This window comes from Clinocottus analis, unplaced genomic scaffold (genome assembly GCF_023055335.1).
Source record: "Clinocottus analis isolate CAN_PGR_092001 unplaced genomic scaffold, fCliAna1.0.p SCAF_11, whole genome shotgun sequence".
Lineage (NCBI taxonomy): Eukaryota > Metazoa > Chordata > Actinopteri > Perciformes > Cottidae > Clinocottus > Clinocottus analis.
This window is the reverse complement of record NW_027175832.1, coordinates 8027734-8055723: the sequence shown is the minus strand read 5'-3', so window position 1 is coordinate 8055723 and position 27990 is coordinate 8027734. Positions and strand designations below refer to the sequence as shown.

Below are 27990 nucleotides of genomic sequence, written 5' to 3'. Positions count from 1 at the left end.
TCAGTCAATCAGGAAGTTATTCATTTATCTGGTCAGTCGGGAAGTCCAGACTTGGACGACATCTTTTCCAAGATCCGGGTGAGGCCCCAAAACCTTTTGAGTGAGATAAAACACATTCATGTAGCAATTTGGGAAATCCTCTTAATGTTCTATCTTCTTCAGATGATCATACCAGAAGGAATTGACCCCAATAATATCAGTGTAATGGTAAGTAGCGAAAAGGTTTTTACGACAATCTCAAAAATATTGAAGAATGCTCTTTTGTCTCCACTTTATATGCCTTGTGATGTATGTCAATCCATTTTGTTCTTTCACAGTCAATTGTTTTCAAATCCTGCACTGGTGAGTTGGTCTTTAATTATATAGTCTCCCGTTTTAAGTGCATACAATAATTCAGCCGGGTGTAAATTAGATAAACTGAAACACCACGTCATCATTGTCTCTATTATCTTCCTGAACTGCTAACATGCGCGGTCAGGTGTACAGCAACAGCTGGCACAGCTTAACAGTCAGCTTCAGCGGACAACTCACCTCAACAGCCAACTGAGTGAGTATCGATCAGTTTTTAGAGCCTGAGGAACCTCAGCCGTATAGTCTCTGAATAACCAGGCGCTCTTCCTGACAGATCAAGAAGCCTTCGTGTTGAGGGAGGATGTCAAACTGCTCCAGCAGCAGCTTGTGACGTGCAAGTCCACGGCCTCAGCTGTCACTAGCTGTAAGCCTTCAACTGTAAACTGTGTCTTTAATCCCTGGACGGCTCATCGAACCCAGTTACTCAACAAATTGAATCAGCTTCTGGGGACGCTTGATAGCGATACATTTCTGAGTATGTTACTTCCCTTTTTTTTTGTTCATTGTTTTACAGCGCACGTCACAATTGATTTAAATGTCTCATCATAGTGCAATGAGTTTGGGTTTATATGAATGTACATCTTTTTTCTAGTCATGGAAGTCATTACACTTACCAGAGAGGTGAATTCATTACAGAGGGAGGCCAAACATGCTGCGAATGGCACGGAAACACACCACATCGAAGGTGATTGTTCTTTTACTGTCAATACGACAAACTTTAAATCTCAAACTAAATATGTGAACGCGTGTCTCACAGGGCTGCAGGAGAAGACCACTGAACTCAGGCTAAAGACGCAGCAGATGGAAAGAAGCCATATGAATGCGGCGCTGAGTAAGAGTCACAAGGCGTTTGTAGAACAGCTGTGAGCACTGGTGACGTATGGAGACGCACAAAAAGTTATTCCAGACACAGTGAATGGTTTGTGTTTGTGTGTGTACGTCCAGTTCTTCAGATCATCTCCCTGCAAAGTTTGATCTGGGATTTGGATCCGACGGAATCAACAAGAGGAGACCTTCAAAGACAGCTGCACATGAAGATCAGCGAGCTGCGAGACAAAGAAGACGGAAACTCAGCCCGTCAGTACATCCCTCTCCTTCTGTATACATTTTGTTTTCCTAAGTTACCACGTTAAAAAAAACATTTCCTGACGCACACGCTGGTTCTCCAGTACTGGAACTGATTTCCGTCGATAGCAAGATCGCAGCCACGCAGAGGCTCATCGATGCCCTCATTAAGGAATCCAGAACTCATTCTGCTGGTGAGTCTCTGTACCTTGTGTGTTGATAAGGTCTCATCTTGTATGTGACAAACTCATTTTGGTTTCTGTTTCAGACTACCAGAGTCAGTTGAGGCGAAAAGATGAGCTCCTCAAAAAGAAGATTTTACAGTTAAATTATGACGACAGTAACAGAGAACTTTGTGAGAGTGCAACTTGATAAAATCTCTTTTTTGTTGTTGCGTTTACCACAGCGTCCTTTTGACGTCCTTTATCTCTTTTCTCCAGCCAAGGAAATTAATATTCTGCAGACTGAGGTGGAGCATTTGAGACAGTTAATGATGAACAACAAAAATAAAACTGACTCCCAAGTAAAAGGTGAATCAATCTGCAGCTCTATAAAACCGGATTTACTGAAATTTAAAGGTTGAAAGTCACACTTACGCTTGTCTCATGAAATCACAAACTAGAAACAACAGTCTAACAGCTCAGTTTTTTTCCTCCCAGGGCTAAGAATTATTTTGGAGGAGGACAAGAAACAACTACAAAACTTACAGAAACACCTGGAAACCAAGTATTCCCAGGCACACCTGAGTAAGTGTGCCTGTGAAAAAGAGATGGGAGCTTTCAAAGTGGGTTTGTTGCCTTATCTCCACAAGGAAGAAGCACCCGTGTCCAGCATGAATACATATATCACCTCCAAAAGTCAAAGTCTAATCATTTCCTTTTCTTTGACTAGTCTTAAACATCATCAGCATCATGAAAGAGGTGAGAGAGCTGGAAGGCGATGAGCAACACCAGACAACATCCACAAGTCAAACGACCAGTGAGTCCTTAACATCAGGCTGAAACACCAGCTGATGACTGGCCAAAAACAGAAAAACAGCATTTGATGGCTTACACTCACACTGAGACTCAAATCTCTTACGTTTCATTGTTTTAAATCAGCTTTTCAGAATCTGCTCCAGGCCAAAGAAGGGAAATTAGCCAAAGCTCAGGCTGAAATACTTGGTGAGTACATTTAAAACTAATGATGGTAATATTTCAACGCCAAGAAACTTTGAAAAAGCACAATTTCAGTTGAGTGATCTGATGATCTGACATCTTCTGTAACACAGAGCTGCAGAGGAAACTGGAGTTGAAGAGTGAAAAATGCTCTAGTCTTGAGGAAAGACATGAGGGTGAGTTGTAAATATGACTTCAGCTTATGGCCTCGATGTCGTGCCGGTTCTGGTTTGGTTCACATGTCTGTGTTTCTTTCAGAGCTAAAGGCTGACTTGGAACAGAAGATTGCAGAGCTGAACAGAAGCGGAGACGCCACAGCAGCACTCGGTGAGTGACGTCCCACTGCAGCATTGCCTTTGTGGCTTCAGTGCAATGTTCTCATGTAGCAGACAAGCCCTTTTACATGAGAGCTGTCTCCTGCTCAGTTGGCTCCAGAAGCATGAACTGTGTGGTGACGCCTCCTCTGTCTGTCAGTTCTGAACGTGATAAACCTGCACGAGGTTCTGAAGACTCTGAATGACCGGATCTCCACCACAGCAGATCCAGAGCGGCTCGCAGGTGAACAGTTCACTCTGTGAATGTGTATCTGTCACTGTTTTTTCAATTAGTTTTAACCAAATTTGAACTAGTTACAAAACCACAACAGATATTGAGAAGACCAAATGACGTTGAGATTGAACGTTTCTTCCTCGTGTCACTCTGTCTGCTCACAGAGCTGAAGAGGCAACTGGAGACAAAGCAAGTCGAGCTGAACTCCAAGACCGCGGAGATCACGAGATTGATTCCCAACCCAAATACAAGTATGCTAGTTATGAGATACATAGTGGTTTTCTTGGCCTCTGTTTATTTACGATAAATTGTGTTGTCAAATTAGTCAAAACCACAAAAAAAAAAGAAAATCTACATGTCTCCCTCAACTGTAAACAGGTGTAGCCTGTTTACAGTACATAAAGGGTACAAATAGGGATTATACATGACATATATTATGGTTAAGATACCTTTGCTATAGCAACCTTTTAAAGTTAAGGATTGAAAGTTCATTTCAGGTGTTGTTTGGTGTTGTGCGATGACGTAATAGCAATGCACAGAAAAGACTGCTCAAGCCCACGTCTATAGAACGAGGAATATCAAAAATACTTTCATATGCGTACAAATTATCTTGCACAATTATTCAATTTTGGGATGAATTCACAAATGTTATGAAGTCTTCTTAGTTTTTCTATATCTTTTCATTTTTTTCCTTTAATGACCTTTTCCACACAAAAAGCTTTTCAAGCGATAGAATAACTAAACTCAATCTGAGATCATTTTAATTATATTTGTGAAATTTAGTGTATAGCCGTTTGCTCTTTTCTCGACATCCCCAATGCACCGATGTCTTGCGTATAAGTCGTGGACTGGGAAGACGGATTTTTGAGCCAATAAAACCGCTGAAACTCACTGCGTGTTTGTTTTTTTCAGTTCTAATGATCCTCCAGCTGCAGAATGAGATATGGCACCTTGAGAAAAATGAGACCAGTGGTGGCCGTGTAGAAGGTTTGTCCTATTTAGAATAATGCAGATTGTAATTATTTAAGAAATGAATAAGAAATGACAAAAGGTCAAATACATTAAAGGTGTTTTACTTTCTCCGAGGGTTGCAAAGCAGAGTGGATGGGCTTATCGGTAAACTAGACCTCGACAACACAACACTGAGTGAGTTTGAAGTAACAGAAAGCTTTCTTTCATCGTCCCTCTGATGAGAGATTATCTGTTACCTTCCTGCACAATATTTAGGGGATTCAATTACAGTATCTCTTGCATTAAACTACACTTGTTGTGTTCAGTGCTGAGAATCCTGTCGCTGCGGAGTCAGGTAGAGCTGCTGCAGAGACAGCTGTCAGACCTCCAGACGTTACAAACCACCCAGGTAACCCGTAAGTATCTCCAATGATTCTGCACAACAAATCAGGACCTGCCGCTGAGGTTGTCTGTAATATTGTTCAGATTGTGTTCAGACCTTCTGCATGTAACTAATGCAGTTTTTTCAACTTGTCCCAGAGCTCACAAATGATCTCGCGACCAAAAAGGACAATCTGCGGAGATACGTCAGCGAGCTGAATGAGAAGAATGAGGAAAACGCCCAATTGAGTGAGTAAAAAGGGAACACAGTGCCTGAACTCATAACTGAAGAAATAGTCTGAGAAAAATAAAAATGTTTTATTTTTGTCTTTCCTCAGTTCTGACAGCCAATGATCTGCAAAACCAGCTCAGAAAGCTGGACAAAGAACGGCAGACTTTGGCTGCAGTTACCAGTGAGTGTCTCATTTCCCTTTGACATTATTGAGTTCATTCTTTTGCAGCAGTTGATTGTCATCCCTCCTCTTTTCTAGAGCGGAAAGAACAGCTGAAGGCAAAAGAGCGCTCTCGTGATCAAGCTAAGATCAGCGGTAAGTTCAGTAAAAGCATGAGTAAATTTCTGCAAAAAGAAGGAAAAAAAAGAAGATTCAGTTGAATATGAGTGTTGTTGTTTGTTGTACTAGCTCTGCAGAAGCAACTGAACCAGACAGAAGCACAATGCTCCAGTTTTGAGTCCAAAATTATTGGTGAGTGAAGTCTCTCCTGACTTGTTACTTACTGTCCCTGCTGGCCAATAATGTCACACCCTTTTGATTCCATTGCGGGAAATTAATTGGTTTAATGTTGTGTTTTTTTTCTTCTCAGTATTTGAAAATAGGAGTTTTCACAACCTTTTCTGTCAATTTTAGAAAATGATTGGATACATAGGAATAGCAATAATACGCCAGGCAGCTTAAGAGCTGAATATAGTTAAAGGGTGAAGAGGAAAGCACTGGAAATATCATTAGAAATCTTGAAATCAGAAGACCAAAAGACTTATTTCTCAGGAAAGTTGACTTAACTTTAAGTCTCATAACTGGTAGTTTTTTTTTTTTTTACTGTGCAATAAAAAACCCAATAGTCGTTTATGCTCTTGTTGTTTTGATTTTGTATCTCTTTGTAGTTGTCAAGCGTCTCTCTGTGGTCTTCTCTCTTTTTGTTATTTCTTTTGTCTTTGTAGTCATTGTACGTCTCTTGTGTTCTCTTTTAGCGGTTTTATGTTTCTTTGTGGCCATTTTGAGTCTATGCCTGCTTGGTACATGTCTCTAAGTGACATTTTGTTGGTGAAGGGACCTGTGAGCCCGGTAGACCTGTTCAGTAATCCATCCATGACAGTAATTCATGGTAAATTACTGGAAGAAGAATAGAAGTCATTTGTGACATTTTTATATATTCGTAGTTCCAATTTATCATTCATCAGAATTAGGGAAAAGATTTGTCCTGTGAATAATCTTCTTATTTAAGTCAGATAGTTAACCAACTGGGTATCAATGGTGAGTTTCAGTTTTTCCATGTATGACAGCATCATCTGCTTCCCTATTTAACATTTCCATGTTTTATCTGATTCTCTCTGTGGGATCAGTAGTTACAAATGTGTCCTAATGTCTTGTAGATTTGCAGAAGGACCTGGATGATAAAATGAAGGAACTGCAGTCCGACTCTGAGTCTTCACTTGGTGAGTAAAATGAAAACTAAAAGAAACTGATCTGCATATAATCTGCAGTTTTTATGGATAATGAAAAACTATAAACATTTTTTATATGGTTCTTTAGTGAAACTGTTTTCTAATGTGTCCATTTCAGCTCTTCAGGTTTCTACATTAACCGTGCAACTAGAGGAGCTGAAGGAAAGACTCCGAAATACTGAATCTGAAACCAAGATGAAAGGTCAGAGTGTGTTTCATTGTCACTTTACAGCTTAATATTGCCCATATATTCCACCCTAGCTTGATATAAAGTCTATTTTGTTTCTTTTGTTTTATATATTTGTGTTCCTAAAATATTTAAGTGACGATGTGAGGTGTTACTCTCATTAAGGCACCGAGATTAAAATATATACAAGTTCAAAATAGTTGTATTTTTGTTCTGCAGAAATTCAAGCAATTTTAGATGATAAAATTAATGATCTGACTAAAAGAAATGCAGAGCTGAAAGCAAGAAGTCCTCAAGCACAAAGAAGTGAGTAGAACTCTATAAACAACCCATTTAAAGAGTCACTCTTCTATGCTATGTAGCTGGAAATAAGATGGAAGGTTATACATGCAGAGTGTGATTATCAATTTTTGATGCTTGTTTTCCAGTTATACAAATCATTGCAATACACACAGAGATTGAAAAGTGGATGAGTGTAGGAGCAAATGAGACATCTTACACGAGGATAAAAGGTGAGTGACAGAAACATACCTTTCATTTCATAACCACTCAAAGCAAAACACATGCTGACATAAAATATGTCTCTTGTTTGCAGCTCTCGAAGATCATTCAAATTATTTAATTGATGGAATTGAAGGAAATGAAAATACTAAACAGAGTGAGTCATCATTGCAATGACAGTAAACATTTGATTGTTCCATCGCTGCTGGTCGTGGTGTTGTTTCCACTGAACTCATCCAATCCAACGTTTCTTCCGTTTCATGCTTCAGTGTTAAAAATGTTGGCTCAGCGAGATTTATTAGCAAGATTGAAGATCCAAGAACAGAGGCAGACGGAAGCAGCACTGGAGAGAATTAAAGGTTGGGAGCAGCATGCACAATTTACAAATATATTCAGATTACTTCTTCATACATTTTGAGGAAATAAAAACATCCGTTCGGTCTTTCTCGAAGATCTGGAGGATGAGCTGGAGCGCATCAGAAGTCTGATAAAAGAAAAGACACTGTTGTTGGACTCGAGAGGGTCACGGAGTTCTAATTTGTGTAGGTGTTATGCTCTATTTTGGTCCAAAAAAAAAAAAGAATCCCTACAGAATCATCAAACGGCATCAGAACACTAAAAGTATCTTGCTTTGTCCTTTTTTTTTAGCGGCTCAGATTACGGATCTTAACAAGAAAATCAAACCACTGGAGGACGAGATATTAGACATTATAGAGACAAGTGCTGAGAATATGAAAGGTAAAGAGCAAAATGTGATTGTCACAATGAATACGTATACCCATCCCATTTTGATTATGTATTTCATTGATGTTGAAATATGTTTTTAGAGCTGCAGGGCAGACTGGATCTGACAAATAGGCAACTGCAAGACAGTGAATGCCGGCTCAAAGAAGCAGATGCGAAGAATTTCAACTCGAGTGAGAACATTTTTTTTTTCCATATGTTTCATGTTGTGACGTTTGTTTCGTTGAAGCACAAAATAACACTGCAGCTGTGTCTCTGATAGTCATGGAGATTGCTGATCTGAGGACACAACTGAAAAAGGCTAACAAAAAGTTGTCCAAAGCTGCTGGAAAAAATATTGACGGTTTGTCAATGCTATTTCTCTCTGCTGTCATCCAGCACATTATTTCTCACTGTGCATGCTGGAGTATATCTTATGAGTATTCCTAAGACTGATTAAACCGCTCAATAATCATCAAATATTTGTTTCATTGAGTATCGTTATTACTTTGTTTTCTCTCAGAATTGGAACAACGACTACGAACGCAACAAAGAGAGAACACAAAACTTGAAAACACAAATAAAGGTATGTACTGCACATTGTAGTTTCTTAAAGGCACCTTTTGACATTTTGGGAAATAGGCTTACTCTGCTTTTTTGTTGTTTTTTTTTCAAAAAATTAGATGAGATTGATACCACTCTTTGTACGCAGAAAAAGCGACAGCCAAAGGCCTGTTCGCTTAGCTTAGCACAAAGACTGGGAACAGGGGGAAAGAGCTTGCCGGCTCTGTCCAAAAGGTTATAAACTGTCGTGTTTTTAGGGGGGAAGGACTCAAGGAAACGGCACAGGCCGGGTCAGGAACTAGTTCGACACACCCTGCCTTTTACACTTTGGTTTTTGTATGTGTAAAAAAGTGAACTTTAAAAGGTGCCCCAACGGTTCCTTGTTTCTAGTCGCTTTGCTAAGCTAACTAGCTTTGATCTACTCTCTGTCTCTCTGCAAGAAAGCTAATGTTGAGCTATTCCTCTAAACCTTGTTCTTGACACTTGCTGCTTGATACGTGTCAGTGTTTCAACCTCCTTCCTCTATCAGACTTAAAGCAAGAGGTCAGTGAACTGAAAACGTGCTGCACCAACCATGTCAACACATCGTGTGACGGTGAGATCCTCCATGTGAACCCAGTATCACTCTATACCTGTGGCTGAGACACAGGAAGTCATTTGATATAGATTTTGAACTGGATTCTTCAAACAGATTTACAAACACAACTGCAGCAGAGCCAGGAGGATCACCTACAGCAGCTGGAAGAGAAGGAGGCCACCCTGAAACAGCTGCAGCAGGAGCTAGAAGACCAGACCAGGAAGAACAACATGCAGCAGCACAAATACAGCAGTAAGTTCCACAAACCAAATCAGACAAATAATAGTTAACTTAAAGCCGCCAGTGTAATGGTGGGTCCTGTTCCCCTTGGCTCAGGTGTGTCATTTGATGTCCTACCCATTTCATTTAAACAGACTTAGAGCAACAGCTGGAGCAGATCCAGGTCAATGCGGATTACCTCCAGCAGCAGCTAAAGGAGAAGGATGCCGCGCTTGACCTGCTGCGGAAGGAGTTAGAAGAACAGACCGGGAAGAATAACAAGCTGCAGGACGACTACGACAGTATGTTCAACCTTCTATCAATAAGTCAATTCATTCAGCATGCTAAGGACGATGAAGTAGTCGTCGCTCTCTGGATTCTTGTTGAAATGAACACATGTTGGCGTCTATTCCGTCTCAATGCCAGGCCTGCAAAAAATGAAGAACCAATTTGAGGATAGAGTACAAGGTAATGAGAAGTTCTCTTCAGCAAAGTGCAGAGAATACACTCTGTCTATATATGACCCCCGACTCAAAAAAACACAACGTGATGTCCTTTCTTTCTCCTCAGATCTTCAGAACAGACTGAGTGAAGTGGAAGATAAGACGATCACTCCCAGTGAGTCACACACAAGAGCTCATTTAATTTCTTGGAACTTTCCAGTCTGCTGATTTTTAGTATATTTCTATTTTGAATGAGCGTTTAAATCCTCAGTGATGAATGTTTAAACTGTATAAGTGTCATGAGAAGATATATTCAATCCTACACACAAACGGACAGGTCACATGTTAGATCATGTGACCTGATCATGTTAGAATGCAAATCTAACTGAATGGAGGACTTCAAAGGATCAGTACATGCAGGTCAGTACCTGGTATAGCACTTTTCAACCTGATGTTTGTTTAATGTCTTTTCTGGCTCAGAAGGAGCTTTGTCAAGTCTGGGGAAATAAAAGTTTGTAAGACATTGCGTTTACAAGACAGGGAATGAAAGATGCCCACCTGTTGCATCATGGGAAATGTAGTCCAGTTCTATATTTCTATATTTAAATTAATTAACCCAGGCTAAAGCCCAAACATCAGGATATCTCAGCCTCTGCTACCTAATTTGGACCATTCTTTTTGGTGTGTCACTTGAGACTTCCTGAACTTTATGGAAGTGACATACGAAATCACTGGAGAACTGCATTAAACTTCTTAGTGTCCGTTTCTTTTTAAAAATGTGATGTAAAGATGCACATTATCAACAACATTTCTTGGTTTTACAGTTATGGTGAGATTTGATCCAAACACAGCGAACCCAAGGATAGCTCTGTCTGCAGAGAACACTGAGATTACAACTTCTGTGGAAAAACAAGGCGTCCTCGACAATCCAGGCCGGTTTGATGTGAATATCGCCATCCTTGGGACAATTGGCTTCTCGTCTGGCAGACATTACTGGGAGGTGTCTGTTGCTGATATAAGTTGTTACCACCTCGGGATGGCCAGTGAATCCTCTCAAAGAAAGGGATCAATACTATTCCGTCCGACAAATGGTTTCTGGACTATACTCCTGAACAAACAGGGTCGGTTCACAGCACTTGATACAAGTGTCGTTCTTATTCCGAATCAGATTCGACCGATCACACTTGGAATTCTGCTGGACTACAAAAAAGGACTGATCTCATTCTACGACACTGGTCGCAGGTCTCATATTTACTCATTTCCACGTCAAAGGTTTACTGACAAAATCTATCCGTTTATCAACGTTTGTGTTGAGGATGTTGAAAATAAGAGTCCAATAGTGTCACTTTCTCCTGGATCGATCGACTGGATAATATAGAAAACAAGGCAAACTGTGTTTAGTTCCATGTCAAACCGTGGTCATGATCTCAATAGGTTGTAAAGCCATCCCTAGAGTAGTTCTCATACATATTGCTGTTGTTGTTGCTGCTGAATATTAAAAAACAAGAAATATACAATGATGTATTTAGTTTATTATAAGAGAATGTGTCCTCTTGTCCATGACATTCCAGGTGTTTCAATCACTAGGCCCAACAGAAAAATTAACTCTTTAGATGTTAAACCTGTTAATTTCCAGTTCACAACTTCACACCACTGGGTCACGACATGGTAGAGTTTCGTTCATGATAGAAGCATTCAGCAAAAAGTTCTGAACTTAAAAGTGGTGTGTGATGCAGCCCTTGAGAAACCGGTGTATGAAACGGAATAAAAACCGCTTATATTGAATGAGCATGTGTGTTCTTATAATTAAATGGTTTATCTGCAACAATAAAACCAATGACAGTTACATAAACACTTCTCTGAAGAGACCTGCCTCTGTTTTAATACACACTTACAAAACACATGTCACCTTCTTAACCCATTTTGTTATAATCACTTGCTTTTTCCAATCACAATGAGAACGTTAGTCAGTCTCTTCCCGATGTTCCGGCTACGCTCCTGTAAAAGTGGCCAACAAAAACTGGGTCCTGCTCTTCCAGTATGTGCAGGAAATGATTCCTCTCCTCCTCTCCCCAAGACTCAAACCATTGGGTCCACAGGCGCAGCTGGCATTCATAGATATTTGGTAGTCGGTCTTTAACCTTGCATGTGTACAACAACAAAAAAAGAGAAAAGCAGATGTTACATTTTAAGAAATTCCATCACTTTCTGGACCATTTCTTAAGAAGTGACCGTGACAGGAGGTACCTGAAGAGTACTAAGCGAATCCAGGAGGGTGCACACTTTCCCAGGTACAGCTTTCCCCAGAAGGTCCTGCAGGAACCGCTCTCTCTGCGCGGCGGTCCAGCCCTGGAACCAGCTCAGGACGCACCGCTGCTCCTGCAGACTCACGTAGGAGATGGGCTCCGGTTCCCGAAGCCTGCCCGCACCCGGAGAAGCGCAGGAAAGGTTCCCGAGACTTGGGGGGCTGACTACCCCCCGCGGGGCCGATGGAAAGTCCTCCGGGCTGGGAGTGGAGCACCCGGTCCAACATTGTGTCGCCATGGTCATGGACCCCTGTGTTGGAGCCCTGAGCCTGGAGCCGAGCACGTCTGTGGCTGCAAGTCTGTCGCTGTCAATGGGCTGCGGTCGCTGCTGTTGGTTCATGTCTTGACTGACGTGATTGAACCACGACATCTTCGCAAAGACAGGTTTGTTTCAGTCCGAGAAAAGTCAGCTATTCCGGTACGTTAATCAGCTGTGGCAGCTGCACACAGAGAGGACCCCTCCGGTCTGGGTGGCGTTAACATGTAGCTTAGCCGAAACCTTAGCAGATCTACCATCGAACTCGGGATTCCGCGTCGCAACTAACCGTTTTAAGCATTAATGTTTGCGGTCATCCATCTTGTTTTTAAAAGCAAACCCTCTTGTTGCTGGCATAGTGTGAAAGTAGCGATGTTGAATGAGCGTCGCACTAATCTCTCGGACAAATACATTCAGGAAGAGTGTGCGGTTAACTCATTGGCCATGTCGTGGAGGAACTCAAGCTTGCGCAGATTTTGCGCAACGGTTATCGTTGGTGAAATAAAACATACAAATATTAAATGATAATCTCTGTGTACTATTTCACGAAAAAAGTAATAGTACTGACAAATAATTGTGTGTGTTTGTGGCTTTATGTTTTGAGAACCGTTACATGTATTTGATATATGATAAGAGGGAAGTCGTCGACGATGACGCTAGTGAAGGAAGGCGTTGCTCGTCGCTCTCGCTGGGAACTGACTAGAGGAACGGAAAATGGCGGACCTCGAAGACGTTACGCTGGACGGGAGACCGCTCCAGTCCCTCCGGGTGGCGGATTTAAAAGCTGCTCTTGAGGAGAGGGGGCTCTCAAAAAGCGGGCAGAAGAATGCTCTCGTCAAACGACTCAAGGGGGTGAGTTCCGCAGTGAAACACTGGGACCGCGGCCGCCTCGCGCAAACGTTAAAGATGAGACGGGCTGGCGTTCTCTCGAGGGCCGAGGGCTGAGTGTCGGTACTGCCGAGCAGCGCAGGAGAGTTGTCGAGGGTTAACGATCGTTCGTCGGCTATGAGAAACACGTCCATTCGCTCGACGTCGTGGTTGAGCGGTGTTTTTCGCCGTGCAAAATAAAACCCACCGTCGTACCAGCGGGAGTTCAATCAACTTGGAGGCTAATTTCAAAGTGTGTCGGGGAGGGGTGGGGGGGTTTGATGTTGTCCTGTTAGCTCGTTAGCTCTCCTGGCTAACACTGTGCCTTGAGCGGTGGCCTGCTACCCTGTTCCCCATGAAACCGTTCACGGTGTCGGTCCCGAGCGTCCGTGTTACGCGACTTTAGTAGGGAAGCTTTACCTCACGCACATTATTTAGTAGCCAGACAACTATTATCTGCTGAACTGCGGGTGTCTTATTTAACGCAAACACAATGCTATCAAATAAGGCGGATTTCACCGTTTTCCGCCCAATTTAGCAATAGTTCTGACCTACAGTGTACTATAGACCCTCGCCCCCCATTTGAACCGCACAGGTACTGTGTGTTTGTTTACATTGCGACAGGTATTCGGCCACATCTCCCGCTCCGTTAAAGTTATGACGTTTTTTTTCGTGTTTTAAGCGGGCGATCTGGGTAATTACCATTTGTCCGCTGAATGTGTGCCATGGGAGCTGTGAGTTGTGTTTACATTGCCTTATCCGTGTTGTGGCTACGAGTGGCAGCATAGTGGGACAGACGCTGCATGGCTCACACGCTCAGGACAGAGGTGGATACAAAACCAAAAAGTGTTTATTAAAGATGCGTAAAAGTCAAACCAAGTTAGGTCCAGCTGCTCTCGCCCCCCTCCCTTTTTTTCTTGCACTACTGCCTAACCCACATAATTCTCAATCTTGTCTGCTCTCCATCAGAGTCTGTGAGTTGCCTTGTCCCTTATGACTGTTTGCTCGACCATTTGACCTATTTGCTCCCCATTTCCCCACAAGTTTATCGTTGCTTTTCTTTTGTACACTTTGGCAACTTTCTCCAAACCTGAAGTATTACGAAAGGCGGGCAAGGATGCAGAATGACGTTTGTCCCATCTATTCTGCTGATATTACTGAGGTGCACAGGGTTACACTCATAAAAGTTTCTATAGGATGCAAATATTGGCAGCAATAATGATAAGGTTTCTGAATTCAGTTCACAGAAACAAAGTTATAAATTCAGCACGAACTCTTAAAAACTTCAAGAATACCTGTATCAGGATCGGAACCATTTAGTGCCAGGTATGTTTCACATCCAAGGTCTTTGTCATGGCGGGGGGTGGATAACATCAGACAATAAATACAATGCAAGAAATAGGAAAATGTTACATTTTAGAATATAAAATTACAATAAAGTGCACAGACAACCAAATAACAGTACTTTAAACAAGTGGATTGTGAAAGTGAAATGTTGAAGTGACAAGTTTATTTGAATATGAAATATGGAGGGATGTGCAGGGGAGTGACTGGTAGGAAATTGTCCTGGGGATGACGTTGTCAGTCCGTGGGGCACCCGGACTCTGTTAATGAGCCCAACTGCCAACGGAAAGAAGCTGTTAGCGTGGCGTGGGGTCTTGGTCCTGCAGAACTGTAGCCTCCCGCCAGAGGGAACACAAACCGTTTGTATCCAGGGTGCGAGCAGTCGGCTACAATCCCTCTTGCTCGCATCAGGGTCCTTAAAGCGGAGTCCTGCAGGGACAGCAGATTGCAGCCAATCACCCTCTTGGCAGAGCGAATGATGCGCTGATGTTGATTTGAAATGCGTCTCTTGTTTTATTTACAGGCTCTCATGCTTGAGAATCTTCAGAGGACCTCCACCGCTCACATCGGACTGCAGCCAAACTCACAGGTGAGTGTCTCAAGATGCTTACATTTTAAATCAACAGCTGAAGCCGCTTCGAAAACTTAAGTATAAATGACAAAATTTGCATTGGAACGATATTCGCAGTGTGTGCGAGTGGCCTTGAAGGCACCTATATTTTTGATGGTCTCTGTTTAGATCGGTGAGGAAATGAGCCAGAACAGCTTCATCAAGCAGTATCTGGCTAAACAACAGGAGCTCCTGAGGCAGCGGCTGGAGAGAGAGGCCCGTGAAGCATATGACACAAATGGTAAGCTTTGATGGAGTCCACCACTGACATAAGAGCGTTATTGTATACATCTATGGTCCTCGTGCAAAACATTTCAGTGATTTTATGTTTGTCTTTTTCAAACAGAGCCAGAGGACCACACAGAAGTTAACAACAGTACATCATGCCCTCCTCAAGCCCAGGTCAGACTAATGTTGCACGGTATACCGATACTAAAAAAGTACCGCGCTACTCGTACGTTAAAAACGATACGATTTTGCATATTTTAAGTATTGGTACTTTCTGAAAATAGCGCTTCCTTAAAACTGCTCTGCTCTCTCTCTCTCATGCTGCATGCAGAGAGAGCATGGAGACAGACCTCAGGGGGGCGGGGCTTAAGGCTCCTTCTCACACAGAACAGCAGCAGCAGTGCTCTCTGATCGGGGGAGACATGACCGGAGCTCAGGAGCTCTTGCCGACCGTCCTTTGCTTGTAGAAAAAACAGACGCCAGGAGTGTAATCTAGAGATACTTTGGAGACAGTGCAGACTGTGAGGGAAAGCCCACTGACACTGATAGACCCGTCTGTAAAACGTGCTTTAAAGCAACACAAACAAAGGGAGGTAACACATCAAACGTGGCCAAGCACCTTTCAAGCAGACAGCCCAAACTTTTTAAAGAGTTTAACTAACGACAGGTAAGCAAATGTAATTATAAACATGAAAAACCCCAAGCTCACCCATATACAGCCACGAGTAGCATTAGCCTAGTTTACTACAAGCATTTATGATCATGAGGTCAGAATGCATACAAAAGTGTACCAAATGAAACAATTGATGCAAAATGGTGACATGCTGGTGGAGCCTGAGGGTGAATCTTGAGCTAATTAATTCAACATTATTAATAAGTGCATTTTTCAATAAAGGGGAGAAATTACCCTTTAATTATGTGTCAATCTTTAATGTACCTATATGATAGCTTTAGGTATTTTTCACCTCAAACACACATCTGTAAAATTATTAGTAGTAGTATGGAGTATTATTATCTACAATTGCTCATACTTCTGGAAATAACTATATAGTCATCCGGACAACAGAACTACATAGCCATGTATGATCAATGTGCTCCAAAAACATGTTTTGTTGCACATTTAAAAGGAAGTTGCTTGTAAGAAATGTTCCAGGTCATGTAATGATATATTGCAATGGCCAAATAAGCCTCACCTCCCTTTATGTCCTCATCAGGATGCCGCGCCAGCATTGGCTGAGCAGCAGAAGCCGCCCGGCCCCTCAGGTGTCGACGGATTGTTTGGTGACGTAAATGAGGGCGAGGGTAACAGGAACCAGGAAGCTGACCTACCCGGACCTCCTGCTTCTGGCTCCATGGCCATGCGCGTTCCTGGCGGTGAGCACCGACCAGATAAGGGGTCTGCCTCGAATGAAGCTGCTGCAGACAGCGACGACGACGACAGCGACGATGGTGAGGAGGATGGCGACGACGATGACTGGGAAAGTGGTGCTCGGAGGAGAGGCCACAGAGAGCCGGCCAGAGCGCCAACAAGCAGAGAGAGGTCTGGGGCCTCCTGTCAACCACCGCAGCAACACATGCCTTCACTTTTGTCCCCTCAGCTCCGCCAGCCAACTCCTCCTCCTTCTCCACCTCCAGAGTTGTCATTCCCCCTGCCTGACACCCCGAAACAAAGCCCCCCTAGTCCAGATGTAGCCCCAGCTAGGCGCTCATCGAGTACCTCCAGCTCCGGGTCCTCCAGCAGCGGCAGCCGCAGTAGCAGCCCAGAGCCACAGAGGAGTGGCCATGCTGAGCGCAAGCCGGGCCCGCTGACACTTCTGGCACGTAAAATGGAGTCAGAAGGTGCTTTCTCTGGAGCTGGTTGGCACCGAGCCGGTGGGGAAGGTGAGAGGCAAGACGGCAGTTCTCTAGCTACATCATTTCCTAGCAGAGGGCCACCAGAGGGTTTGGTGTCTGCCATCACTCACACAGCCAATACCGCAGGTCATGTGTCATTTCCCACGATTCCAGGCATTAACCAGGGTCTCGCAGGAGCACATTCGTCCCATATTCAGCTACCCGTTAGTGTGCTCAAGGCCACTGCAACAGAAGAGAGGGACTCTGAGATGGAAAGAGAAAGGGCCCTCGAGCTGGAAAGGCAAGAGAAGCAGAGGAAGCTTCAGCAAGAACGAGCGATGGAGGAAGAGCGAGAAAGAGTTGTTGCGCTGGAGAGAGAGCAAAGAGAGAGAGCTCTGGAGAAAGAAAGAATTGAACGACAGCAGGCCATAGAAAGAGAAGAACAAGAAAAGGCTTTGCAGCGGGAGAGAGAACTTGCCCTTGAACGAGAGAGGCAGGAGAGGGAACGAGCTTTGGCGAAGGAGAGGGAAGAGCGGGAGCGAGCCTTGGCTCAAGAGAGGGCCCTAGAGATGGAGAGGCAGAAGGAGCTCGAGAGGCAGAGGGCCCTGGAGATGGAGAGGCAGAAGGAGCTCGAGAGACAGAGGGCCCTGGAGATGGAGAGGCAGAAGGAGCTCGAGAGACAGAAGGCCCTGGAGCAAGAACGGCTGGAGAGAGCAAAGGAGCTTGAGAGAGCAAAGGCCTTGGAGCAGGAAAGGAAGGAGAGAGAAAGAGCTCTTGAGCAAGACAGGCTTCAGAGAGAGAGAGCTCTGGAGGCTGAGAGAAAGGAGATGATCGAGAGAGAGAAGGCTCTGGAGCAGGAACGGTTGGAAAGGGAAAGGGAAAGGTTAGAGAGACAGAGAGCCTTGGAGCAAGAGACACTCGATAGAGAGAGAGCCTTTGAGCAACAGAGACTAGAAATGGAGAGAGTCCTGGAGCAAGAGCGACTCGAGAGAGAGCAAGCCTTGGAGCAAGAGCGTCTTGAGAGAGAAAGAGCCCTGGAGCAGGAGCGCTTAGAGAGGGAGAAAGCCCTGGCAAAAGAGCGACTAGAGCGAGAGAAAGCCTTGGAGCGAGAGAGAATAGATAGAGAAAGAGCTCTGGAGCAAGAAAGGTTGATGCAGGAGAGAGCCCTAGAACAGCAGAGGTTAGAGCTTGAGAAGAAGGAGAAGGAGAGAATTGAGAGAGAGAACGCATTGGAGCAAGAAAGGATCGAGAAAGAAAAGGCCTTGGAACGAGAACGGGAGGAAAAAGATAGATTAAAGAGAGAGGCAGCTCTGGAAGAGGATAGGGAGGAGAAGGAGAGGCTGGCGAGGGACAGAGCTCTACAGCAGGAGAAACTTGAGCGAGAGAGAGCTTTGGAGAAGGAGAGGAAGGAGAAAGAGAGGGCTCTGGAACACGAGAGGCTAGAGAAGGAGAAGGCTGTGCAGAAAGAAAAGGAGGAGCAGCAGAGGGCCTTGGAACAGGAGAAGGAGAGAGCGAGGATGGCTGAAAAGGAGAGGGAAAGTCACCTCCCTCCGTCTAAGCGCGGCCGTGATATCAGTCTCACCGCCCTGCCCACTCCTCCCACTCTCTCCGCTGGACAGGGTAGAAAGTCATCAACAGAGACCGGAGAGCAGGAAGAGGACCATACTTCAAAGTCCCGGGGAGAAGCAGCAGAGTCCAGTGCACCCATGTCACCAACACCTCCGTTGCCTCAATCCTCATTCAAGAAGTTCCGGTTCTTAAGGGACACCCCGATTCCGATCCAAACTTCCTCCCCTTCCATGGTCATCAAGCGACCTCGCAACTTCTCCGATACCCCCCAGCCTCGGGACTCGCCCGTCTCCTCCATCACCGATGTCGGGGAACGCCGCGAGGAAGGACTCCGGTCCTCTATTGAACAGGAAGACCCACAGAAGGGGACAAAACAGGAGGTCGTTGCTGGGTCCGTGGGGGCCGTCGCACCCGCGAAGGAGCCCACTGTTGGTACCACACTGGTCCCTAGTCCCAAAAAAGAAGGTGCCACAAGCTCTGTGTCAGAGGACAAAGAAAAGGATTCCACCAAAAAAGTAAAGGAAAGCAGTCCTGCAAACCAACTGGTTACTGCACAGCGTAGAGGGAAAGATGGAAAGAATGAAGAGAAACACGCCAGACGGAGGTCATCATCTAATGACTCGTCTTCCTCAGAATCAGACTCTGGGTCCTCATCATCTGGGTCATCTAGCTCATCCTCATCTTCTCAAGAGAAAACCAGCTCCATTACCAGAGGTAGAAGGGTAAGTTAATTTAAATGGTACCTCTCCCATCTTAATGTTGGAACTTTTTAATTTTTCACTTGGATGACATTATCACTGCAGTCTTCTATACATTGTTGGGGATGCATATATGTCTTTTGTGCATAACATGCTGCTCTGTTTGCCTCTCCTTTTTTAAGGAAAAGAAACCCGACAAAAATACCTCACCACAGCACAGGATGACACTAGAGGCAAAGGCTGTGGGCTTAAAGGAAACTCCAAAAGCCTCCTCTTCCAGGAGAGACATGTCTGTAGAGAAAAGTAACATGGTTGTTGATAAAGACACTCACACGAAGGTCAGTTTCTCATAAGTTAATATACAGTAGTAATGGTACAGACAAATTTCATGACTTTATTTCTGGTATTTATTTTTCCCTTCAATACTGTTACCTGAACTTCTTAAACAACTTTGTGGACATTATTTCACATTCCCTGCCCTTTTCAAATCCTCAGAAATCATTCATGGAAGCACCAACCAGAGAGGAGTCACAAAAGAAGAGAAATGACAACGAGGGAAAGGAGGAAACAGGCAAAAAAAGGTCTGCTTCCCAGTCTTGGTCTTATGGAACTCATTGTGCGTGTGTCAAGTCAGTCAGTCAAATTATTTTGTCCTGATGGTCAATTGGACCTTTACTATGCATTCAATTATCGTCAACAGTGCATTCTTTAATTCTATAACAAAAGTTAAAAAGCCAATGGCGCCTCCGCATTTGAGATAAATTGCTTTGATTGACCCTACGCGTCTTATGCAGACCATCGCAGGGTGAAAGGTAAATTTACATTTTCATATACAAACCTGGTTTTATCCCTTTTTATGAGTTTGAGATTCCCAGTATGATATCGCATGCAAATGCTGTTTTGATTGGGTTATTTCGAGCCACGGGAACCATTATGTTCTGATGTGATTGTTAGTACAGCGCAAGCAAATATGTTTCAGTGCAATCTCTTGTTCATAATTAATTACTTGTTCCACCAAACTCACAGGGGAAATGTCAAAATGTGCATTGGAAATGTCAACAAAAGTCAAGAAACCAAACCAAAAAGACTACTGAAAAGAAATGTTGATGATAAACGATGACTTTGCACGCTCTGCTTCTTTTCTGTTTGCACTTTTCAAGATGCAGCACAAGTAAGTGCATCTGTGGCACACACTGTAACACACTTGCACTCCACCAGAAAGGGCACGCAATTAGAAATTTTAAAATGTGCTCAGAGGAAATAAGTGGATTAAAATACATAATTAAGAGCAACATAAATGTGTGCACGGTGGGAAGCCGCAATAAAATTCCTTGAGTTAAAAAATCGTCATAGGTGCGTTGAATATGACGCTGCACTCATCGCAATGTTCTTATAGCACTCCTTGACGGGACACATAATCACATTGTATGACTGGTTAATACAGCGCTACATGCAGCCCACAGTACAAAAGTGGTAGGAATATAAGTCTGGGGATATTTTGACGTGCACAGAATCTCGTCATAGAATCGCTACTCTTTCCTGCCCACGTTATTGATGGTGAGGATTCATTTTACAACAGGCAAGGGAATATACGTGAAGCTGTGTTAGGTTGACCCTTTGTCAACCCTGCAATGGACTTGCGACTTGTCAAGTGTGTGCCCTGCCTTGGCTCATTGACAGCTGGGATCACCTCCAGCACCCTGCAACAATGAACAGAATAAGTGGTTTGCATAATGGTTGGATGGATGGATGTTCCTCAATGTTTAAAAAAAAAAAAAAACTGACTGATGACATGTTGCTACATTGTTGCACAAATATTGACAATTATGCAGCCAATGTTTGTGTGTTGACAAATGTAGTTTTGTAAACTCACTTGGTCAATGGCTTGTATTTAATGTCACACCATTAGGGCGCTGTATATTTATAAATACGTCACTGCAATGATCAAACTGTCTCATAAGAGATGCCGGGTACTGACTTTCCCATCAGGCGAGTGATGAGACTGCCTTGAAGCCGGTGCGGCTGAGAAGATACGGGTCCTTTTTTTTATTTTTTTAATACCCGGACTTTCTTCTTTTTTTTCATTCGTTGCGACATGGCTGTTCTCCAGCGGTGGTTTTAGCTGCTGCTGCCGGCCTGTTTTCCACACAGCGGCTCGGCTGAACCGCGGGGAGGGTTTGTCCGTCACAGGTTGTGGTTGCCGGGCGGACATAACGAATACGTTCAGAGGAGAGCAGTCTGCCGAGAGGGAGGCGGGAGGGAGCGAGGAGGCTCGTTGCGACGCGGCCGCTTTAGCAACAGTCGCAGCCTGTTTGCTGCGTTTTAACCGAGCCGTTTTCTGGCTGTGTAGTCCGCCTCGAGTTAATTGGAGTATGAATGCGTACACGTGTGCGCGCATGAGGAGGCAATGAAAACGCGAGGCGCGCTCTCATTCAGGTATCGTGTGGCTGTCGTTGACTGCTCCGGTTGAGGCTTGACGTACTCGGCAGGTCTGAAGTGCACTGCGGTGGCTCTGAGTCCCCCCGATTCGTCTCCTCGGCTCAGTCCTCCGACCCGCGTTGAAGAATTTAGCAGCAACGTATTTGTGAAATGACAAAGTGACTCTAGTCAACAGAGTGAGATGCGCTGGAGGCGCCGTTATTTTAGCACCACCTGCTTGCTGTTTGAGTATCTCAGTGGAGTAGGTTCAACTGCTGAGTTAATGCTGCGTTGGTGTTCATTTACAGGAAATTAATATCTACTTAATATGCCACATGTCGTTCAATGAGATTTAAAGGATAGTAGTGATTTTTAATTCTGTTTAAAGATTATGTGTACTTCATGTACAAGGCATTCTGTAATGATATTTGAGAGAGATTGTGCATTGCTTTTCTCCCATAATTATTATTATTTAAAAATCTTAAATAACTTGTATCATATTCTGTGGTATTTGCATATTTAATTCAGTTTAATTGCTCCTATTAAACGACAATTATATTCAGTTTCATTTGTTTACCCGTGATTTTGAAAATGAATGCGCAATTTATTTTCTTCCATCCTACTGGTCTGCTCATCTGATCCCTCGTTTCCTGCTCATATGAATTTATCGCACTATGCAGGCAGGTGAAGGACACTGCCATGGCCGAGCCAGAGAAGCTTTCAGAGACCAGCGAGGAGGTAAGGCACCTGAAGAACCACGAATCATCTTGGTCCTCAAAGCTGTTGGAAGCAAAGGAGGACTTAAGGGGGACGGACCCATTTGATCTTTTAAAGTTTAATCTTTATAGTTGAGTTTTATTTACCAGGATATAGTACAATACATGTCGGTCTTTTTGTTTGCATTGTTTATATATTGTTATGGAAATGTTTTCTCGACATTTGCAATATATTTCCACTAGATTAATTAATAAGCCCTTATGCCAAATGGTAGATTTGTGTATAGGAATATGGTTGTTTAGTAAAAAAAAACAACCTCTGTTGGCACTGTCATAGGCAGGAACAGCAAGGTCGTTTTTCTCACTGTGGCTGATGTTTAAACCCCAAATGATTGCTTTGTTATAAAGGTGCTCATGCCTGTTCCATTGCCCCTATTGGTACCTGCATACCTCTGCCACTACTTCTACTGCTGCACATGTTCCACTGTCCCCAAGAATCCAGAGTTTGCCAAAGATAAGCCCCAAGGCTGCACTTCAGAGGGACACCCCTGGCAACAAAGGCTGCCTCATTTTCATGGATATGGCTGGCCAGAGCTATTGATTGGACCAGGAGATTTAAAGAAGGGGTTGGCTAAACGTGGGCCACCTCTTAGCCTTTTACCCACTATTCGGGCCTCGTGCCTTTAAACCCAACATGGAGACGAGACCAGCAAGGATGTGTGCTCACCTCAAGTCAAGGCTGCTGTGAAACTCTCAAACACTGAATAGTTTTTATATTAATTCACTTTGAGACATTTTTTTAACTCACTTGCAAAGAAATGCGGGGCCCTGTCGACATGCCATTTAATATGGTTGGTGAACTGTAACATGCTTCACAAAGGACATTTGGGAATTTGTTAATCTCTTGGAATGGAATTCTGGATTCTCCAGCAAATTACCCTTCTCGGATAAGACTTGAATTTTCAATGAGGCCAAAGCTTTTACCTGGACTCAATGGGTTTGACCGTTTTGTATTTGACCTGAAGAAGGACTTACTGTTTGAGTTCCTTTCTGCAACAGCCGTCTCTGGATTTTTGCTACTTTGTGACTTTCAATACGAACTCTCTGCGCCTCACACACAACTGAACACTAACAATAAAAATTTGGCATTTGTGTGCACCGTGACGGTTGACAGCATTCAACATCTGGTCTCCAACAAATAGGACTCATCGTGTCCTACTGTCGTTAAGAGCCTGCTGTGTTTTTTTTAAAAGGACTAATGGCAAAACACCCGAGGAAGACTGCTTTGGCCAAAAGCATTTCAAAGCCCCAATGAACTATTGATACCATCGAGCCAGCCAACACGCTTTCAGATTTCCATCCAAACATCTCAGCCACCTTTGATTGGACCCTTGTTGCCTAGATACAGTACATGCAGTCGTGATTGGGCCATATCCAAACCAGTAAGGATCAGGTGTCAGTGGTACCAGGGAATAAGTAGACGTTTACTCAATGTTATATTTCATAGCAGTTATTTTTGAAAATGCTTAGTTTACATTTATACCCTGTGTAGTCTTAGCTGGGAGAAGCAGCTTTAAAATAATGTTTATCTCATGCAGTTAAATCCAAATGGCTCTATGCTTCAGTCTTCAAACATTTAATCTTAGTTGATTTTCCCTGCTGTGAAACTAATTGGAGTTAATGTGGCTTCTCAAACGGTTTTAAACTAACAAGAGTTTAAACTGCAGTATTTCCACCAGGTCCTTGTTTGTATGATAGAGACGGCAACTTAAGTCTACTATCGAGTAGTTATGAATGGCATGCGCCTAACTACCAGTACAGTACAAAATAGCCCGCTGCCATTTAGTAGACTTGAATTTCAAAAAGTTTTTGCACAGCAGTTTCTAGCATTCACTCTCAGCCCTTACTTGACCCCTTCCTATTATTATTCCACTTTTCCTCCAACCTGTCCCCGACCACATGGTGTCCGCCTCTCACCTCTGGCTTGTGTTGGGTTTTATCTTCTTGTGTTGCAGACAGCAAAGGCCTTCTCAGCTCGTAAGATCTCTATCAGCAGTAAGTCGCCTTCCCAACTCGCTCTCTTTACCAGGATCTGCATTATAATGTATGCATTAATGACATTGTTAACCTTAATGTTTGGGACCGTTAACGTTTTTCCCCCCCTTGTGTTTTTTACCAGGCAGTAAATCATCCCCTGGCAGTGCAGAGGCCGAGCAGGACTCCGGGACCGCGGCCGGTCGCAAGAGGAGGTGGGGCTCCAGCACAGCTGTCACTGCCAAGAAGCCTTCCATCAGCATTACCACCGATTCACTCAAGGTATTTGCAGAATAGTAAAACTGATATGACATTGTGGTTGCTATTGACACTGTAAGATGTGCACTTGCTCTGTCCTATGTGTTGAACATTTAAGGCTCATACATCTCATCTATTATTGGTTCTTTTCCCTCAGTCGCTGATCCCAGACATTCGTCCGTGTCTCGGGCCGGATGCGGTAGTGGACCTGCACCCAGAGGAAGCTGTCCTCTCCGGGGCTGAGGATGAAGAGAGGGAGCGCTCCGACCAAGACCTTCAGATCCGACGCACTGTCACACAGGTTTGTCTAAGGCTCTTAATTGTTTTACATGAGTGACCAGTTTGAAGTGGTCTTTAGTGTCAAATACAAGGTCTTATGAAATTCCAGTCTTAATTTAAGAATTGCTTGTTAACAAAGTGGAGTTTCTACTCAACAACCAGGGTCAAAAACACAGCCTAGGTCAGGCTTTAGACTCATGGTGTCAGCAGTACAGGTGTGAAATGAAGGAAGGAGCGCAATATAATACTTACTCTGATGTTGATACCTTCACTATTTTGCAGGTGGTGCACCTGGAGACTCAGGAGAATGGACAGGAGTCAAAGGTGAGCAGACATGAGGAATCAGAGGAGGATGACCCACAGGGAGACAGAGAGAGGACACAGGTGCATGACAAGAAGATAGACACCCCATTTCCGGGAGCCATGGAAACCCAGTCTCCGTCACACACCAGCCATGATGTAGAAGTCAACACTGGTAATGGAATAGTTATTGTGTAATAAAGATAAATATATAGTGTAAATATATAAATATTTAGTGTCTTCATTCTTTATTCCAGTGACCCCCAGCGACACACTCATTCGTCGTTCCATCAGCCAGCAGAAAACTGGTGTTTCCATCACAATCGATGACCCCGTTCGCACGGCCCGGCAGCCCTCGCCACCTCGGGGCAAAGTCTCTAGCATTGTTCACGTCAGCAACCTGGTGAGAAAACATTGTCCTGCAACGTGCAGTTTCTATTGTTAAACCATATGCTATATACAGGCAATATTTGGAAATGTATTGTGTGTATATTTACTCATACTATCAGTAGTTGTGGATTGTAATCACAATACTCACGTCCTCGGTCATATATTGTCTAGGTGAGGCCGTTCACTCTGGGGCAGCTTAAGGAGCTGCTCAGCAGAACTGGCACCCTGGTGGAGGAGGGTTTCTGGATCGACAAAATCAAGTCTCACTGCTACGTCACTGTGAGTTATTACAAGCATGCACTTCATCTGATAGATCTAAGCCAGCCTGTGGGCGGTTCTTCAGGGCCTAACGGAGCCACTTTCTTCTCTGTGTTTAGTACTGTAGCTCTGAGGAGGCCGTAGCCACACGGGCATCTCTTCATGGAGTGAAATGGCCTCAGAGCAACCCGAAAGTCCTCAGCGTAGACTTCTGCCAAAAGGATGAGGTAAGACCTTTTTGTTATCAGTCTGTTTCTCTCTCTTTTGCTCACAATGCTTAGCTATCTGTAGGCTGAGCATATCTCTGCTCTGCAGCTGGACTTCCACAAGGGCATGGCAGACAGACCCGCAACAGAAGAGCAGGGGCCTGGCGCCAACCGTGGCCGAACCGCGGGCCTGCCCTCTCTCCTCCCCGAGCGAGACCAGTGGGCCGAGCGCGAGCGAGAGATGGAGCGCCGGGAGAAGGCTCGAGCAGAGCGGGAGTGGGATCGCGACAAGGTCAGAGAGTTTGGGAAACCGGGTGAAGAGAAGGAGGGTGGACCCCGGAGGTCACGCTCCAGGGAGAGACGCCGCAAGGAGAGGGGAAAGAGCAAGGAGAAGAAGACTGAGAAGAAAGGTAAGACAGCCACAAGTTGAGAATGTTTTCACGTGACGGGCCTTTTTGCCATTTTCTGACACGTTCATAACACAATTAAATTGTAAGCCGTCTAATATTGTGTGTTTCTGGCAGAGAAAGTGGCCGAGGATCCCCCTGCAAAGCTGCTTGATGATTTGTTCCGCAAAACTAAAGCGGCCCCTTGCATATACTGGCTTCCACTTACGGATGAACAGGTGAGACAGATTACCTGTTTCCACTCTGCTCGCTGCTTTTATTGCGTGTATAACCATCTAATTTAAAGATATTGCTCTGTGCATTCTCTTCATTGTAGTTTGACCAACGGGAAACTGCCAGAGCAGAGCGGATGAAGGAGCGTGAGAAACGGAGGAAGGAGCAAGAGGAGGAAGAGGAAAAGAAAAGGGAAGAGGAGCGCAAGGAGAGGATGAAAGCTGGAGGCGTCCCTGCTGGAGAGCGCAGTGAGGGGGAGAAGGAAAAAGACAGGGAGAGCGAGAGGGACAGGGAGAGGGAGAGGGACCGAGGGAGGGACAGGGACAGGGAGCGGGAGAATGACAAACGCAGGGATGGCTACCGTAGACCAGAGGGCCGCGGGGCAGGCGGAGGCCGACGCTCACGCAGCCGCAGTGACCCACGAGAGAGGCGACGTTAATGGCCAACCAACGGATGGAACTGTCCTCGAGACCACCCTCTTCCATTTGCCTTTCACTACATGTACTTTGTTACAACTAAGACCCCTACAGAGGACCAACTGATGTCGTCACCATCTCTGAAATCACCTTCGTCACCTTTTTTAAAGCACATCTACACCTACACACAGTCATGCTTAAAGGGGACCATGGTTTATTTTGCAGTGTTGTTTCCCAGGGTGCTGTACGACGCGCGTCTGTCGAGGTCTGATCTATTTTCTTCATACGTTTGCCTCTTTCTCCCCCTCCCCCCTTTTTTGTCTTGACGATTTTCGCGGTATGGCACGCTGGGTACTTTTTTATAATTTTCCTCAATGTTCCCCCTTTGCCCTAAAGTGTAGGTGCCAATTATGATTTGCTACGATCAGTCGTTGCCTCGGTGTTTTAACAGCTCTGGAATCAGGATGAGGAATCCTTTTGTTGCTGCATGTAGTCCAAGGCTCTCCTTGCCGGTCCTGCCTAAAGAGAAAATTCTGACCTCTGTGCAGAGGCTTGCATAAATCAGAAATTATTGGAATAGGTGTGTTTGGCATTTTGTACAGACATATAAGATAAATCAAAATCAAGTCTTTAAATGAGGCAGCTCTTGGGTATTTTTGGACAGGTGTGGAATAACTACTAACGCAATGAAGTGTTCCTCTGTTTCGTTAAGAGATGAGCCGATTCTCTGTGAAGGGTGGGGGCGGGGGGATCGATGTCTGTCACACGAGACACAAGTTATTATCTTGTCCTTATCATTGATTCTCTTCCTCCTTTCTCTCCTCCTCGTCCTTCACTTCTCTTACCCTGTACTGTCATTACAGACCCGAGAGGGAAGGTTGCATTATGAGTTTCCTCACCAATGGTTTTAATATTGTTTTTTTTAATCTTCATTGTATCATTTTAGTACGAAGGTATGTTTTTGTTTTTTAAATTTCTTCTTTGAGTACGCCTATCAGTGGTGAATGTACAAATAATAAAAAATTGAAATTACTG

At 44.2% G+C, this 27990-nt stretch overlaps 2 protein-coding genes across 2 annotated transcripts; one reads left to right on the top strand and one right to left on the bottom strand.

Moving 5' to 3' along the window:
• The first annotated feature begins 11 nt into the window (after window positions 1-11).
• acin1a (apoptotic chromatin condensation inducer 1a) lies at window positions 12-27987 on the top strand. Its single transcript, XM_068600398.1, has 60 exons — window positions 12-78; window positions 163-207; window positions 318-342; window positions 479-547; window positions 626-826; window positions 944-1036; window positions 1109-1183; window positions 1297-1428; window positions 1521-1610; window positions 1685-1771; window positions 1857-1946; window positions 2076-2162; window positions 2308-2394; window positions 2517-2579; window positions 2687-2749; window positions 2832-2900; window positions 3048-3131; window positions 3287-3373; window positions 4035-4109; window positions 4209-4268; window positions 4400-4489; window positions 4614-4703; window positions 4793-4867; window positions 4946-5002; window positions 5096-5158; window positions 6064-6126; window positions 6254-6337; window positions 6542-6628; window positions 6751-6834; window positions 6918-6980; window positions 7093-7182; window positions 7276-7365; window positions 7472-7561; window positions 7651-7740; window positions 7830-7910; window positions 8070-8132; window positions 8640-8705; window positions 8802-8939; window positions 9062-9208; window positions 9333-9374; window positions 9477-9524; window positions 10174-10718; window positions 12611-12763; window positions 14646-14711; window positions 14862-14973; window positions 15079-15134; window positions 16175-19084; window positions 19243-19398; window positions 19556-19641; window positions 22159-22216; window positions 24210-24249; window positions 24374-24510; window positions 24644-24787; window positions 25048-25240; window positions 25323-25468; window positions 25627-25734; window positions 25833-25940; window positions 26029-26329; window positions 26444-26544; window positions 26643-27987. The coding sequence occupies exons 2-60, from the start codon at window positions 163-165 to the stop codon at window positions 26976-26978; spliced, it is 9039 nt and encodes a 3012-aa protein (XP_068456499.1). The 5' UTR covers window positions 12-78; the 3' UTR covers window positions 26979-27987.
• Window positions 10860-13006, bottom strand: cunh14orf119 (chromosome unknown C14orf119 homolog). Its single transcript, XM_068571047.1, has 2 exons — window positions 11597-13006; window positions 10860-11490 (listed from the first exon to the last, which is right to left on the bottom strand). Exons 1-2 carry the CDS (start codon window positions 12023-12025, stop codon window positions 11317-11319), a joined length of 603 nt encoding a protein of 200 aa, XP_068427148.1. The 5' UTR covers window positions 12026-13006; the 3' UTR covers window positions 10860-11316.
• Window positions 27988-27990: the final 3 nt, after the last annotated feature.